We start from the raw sequence: 2,500 nt of genomic DNA on the forward strand, positions 1-2,500 counted from the left end.
ACGTCAGCAGTGACGCAAACGTGGCGCGCGACACCAGGAGAACCGAGGAGAGGTTTACGGCCCTTCGGGAGTCTCAGACCATAGGTATGAAATGATAATAATGATCACAATGATAATGCTAATAATAATCGTCATACTAATTGATACTACTATTACTACTACTGCTAATGATAGCTGTAATAACAAATCAGTTAGTTAATCTTCTTATCCTTCGTCCGTGGACTGCAGCTCCCACGTTCACTTGTTTGTACACGATGGGCTTTTACGTGTATGACCGTATTTTACCCAGCCATGTAGGCAGCCATACTCCTTTTTCCGGGGTGTGCTGGGTATGTTATTGTTTCCATAACCCACCCAGCGCTGAGATGGATTACGGGATCTTTAACGTGCGTTATTGATCTTCTGAATGCGCATACATGCGAAAGAGGTTCAGGCACAAGCTTGTCTGCACATAAGTTGACCTGGGAGATCGGAAAAATCTCCATCCTTTACCAACCAGGCGCCGTTACTGAGATTCGAACCCGGGACCCTCAGATTGAAAGTCCAACGCTTTAACCACTCGGCTATTGCGCCCGTCAATCAATCAGTCAATCAATTCAGTTTAATGTCCTCATACAAATACAAGGGAAAATGGCATGTGAGCGACAGAATCATGTTTTACATTCAATAAATTGAAATGATAACACCATCTTTGTAAATGGCCATCACCACCAAACCATTGAACATACAGCTTTCACTTTGCTGTTGGCCCAGACTATAAGCTTTGCTAAATCTGCGATGATATTGCAAGCCGAGTGCTGGACTGAACATCACAATTCACCACCATAACCACCAAACCATTGATCAGACAGTTCTCACTTTGCTGTTGACCCAAACTGGAAGCTTTGGTTAATCTGTGAACATCACAAATCACCACCATCATCACCAAACTATTGACCAGACAGCTCTCACTTTGCTGTTGGCCCAAACTGGAAGCTTTGGTTAATCTGTGAACATCACAAATCACCACCATCATCACCAAACTATTGATCAGACAGCTCTCAATTTGCTGTTGGCCCAAACTGTAAGCTGATGTCTATCTGTGATGATGTCATAAGCCGAACGTTGTGCAGAACATAACAATCCAGCACCATCACCACCAAACCATTGATCATACAGCTCTCGATTTGCTGATGGCCCAGATTGTAACCTTGTTTTCAATCTGTGATACAAGCTGAGCGTTGCGCAGAACATAATTCACCACCATCACCACCAAACCATCGATCATACAGCTCTTACTTCGCTATTGGCCCAAACTGTAAGCTGGTGTCAATCTGTGATATTAAAAGCCGTGCGTTAGGCCAAACAAAACAATTCACCGCCATCGCCACCAAACCATTGATCAGACAGCTCTTACTTTGCTACTGGCCCAGACTGGAAACTGATGTCAATCTGTAATGGTGTTATAGTTCAGTTCAGTTCAGTTACTCAAGGAGGCGTCATTGCATTCAGACAATTCCATATACGCCACACCACATCCGCTAAGCAGATGCCTGACCAGCAGCGAAACCCAACGGGCTTAGATAAGCCTTGAGAATGACATCATAAGCCTATCAAAATTCTGTAAAAAAAAAAAAAATCCACTTCGATAGGAAAATAAATAAAATTGCAGGCAGAAAAAGAACAACAAACAAACAAAAAGAATGGGCGGCGCTCTCAGTGTAGCGATGCGCAGAAAAAAAAAAATTGTTGTGACAAAACAAAAGAGTTATACAATACAATAATACAATACAGCTCTCACATTGCTGGCGGCCCAAACTGTCAGCTGATGTCAGTCTGTGATGATAAAATAATATCATAAGCCGAGCTTTGGGCCCAGCCTGACACAGTCACTCCAGTCACCCACTCCAGCCCCGTTTTTCCCTGTCTCAGTGCGGACCTGCGGGCTTCTGGACATCCCCATGGCGGAGAAGACCCCGCGGGTGTACCGGGAAGGGACGGTGGTGACGGTGACTGGCTGTCGGCCCGGCAGCACGGTGGTGCGGGGCTCTGGGCCCCGGGTCTACACGTGCAACACGACAGCACTGTCCCCGTCCCTGCCTGTCTGGTCCCCTGAACCAGCCAGGGACCTCTGTCCTTCTGAGGGTGAGGCGATGTGTGTGTGTGTGTGTGTGTGTGTGTGTGTGTGTGTGTGTGTGTGTGTGTGTGTGTAGTAGTAGTAGTAGTAGTAGTAGTAGTAGTCTTCAGTTTAACGTCTTCCTCTTTAAGTGATATTAGACGGGAATGTGTGTGTGTGTGTGTGTGTGTGTGTGTTTTGTGTGTGTGTATTTGTTTCTTTATTCATTTCTTTTTTTGTTTTATTTGTTTATTTATTGAGTTTGATTTTTGTTCTTCCACTTCCGTATTGTAATTTCTTTTTCAGTGCATTTGTTGTACTTTTCTTTTTGCTCCAGGGCTGTGTGGAAAGAAAGAAAAAGCATGTAAATTGCTTATCTCATTTTCCTGGTTAAATGAGATTTCG

At 44.4% G+C, this 2,500-nt stretch overlaps 1 protein-coding gene across 2 annotated transcripts in view; it reads left to right on the forward strand.

Moving 5' to 3' along the window:
• Positions 1-2,500, forward strand: part of LOC143284103 (sushi domain-containing protein 2-like) — a 62,159-nt gene that overhangs the window by 49,367 nt on the left and 10,292 nt on the right. For both annotated transcript variants that reach the window (XM_076590748.1, XM_076590747.1), the window contains exons 17-18: positions 1-84; positions 1,912-2,124. The exon at positions 1-84 is cut by the window's left edge and continues 177 nt beyond it. In XM_076590748.1, the coding sequence (XP_076446863.1) occupies positions 1-84; positions 1,912-2,124 (297 nt within the window). The remainder of the gene's footprint in view (positions 85-1,911; positions 2,125-2,500) is intronic.

This window comes from Babylonia areolata, chromosome 7 (genome assembly GCF_041734735.1).
Source record: "Babylonia areolata isolate BAREFJ2019XMU chromosome 7, ASM4173473v1, whole genome shotgun sequence".
Taxonomy (NCBI): Eukaryota; Metazoa; Mollusca; class Gastropoda; order Neogastropoda; family Buccinidae; genus Babylonia; species Babylonia areolata.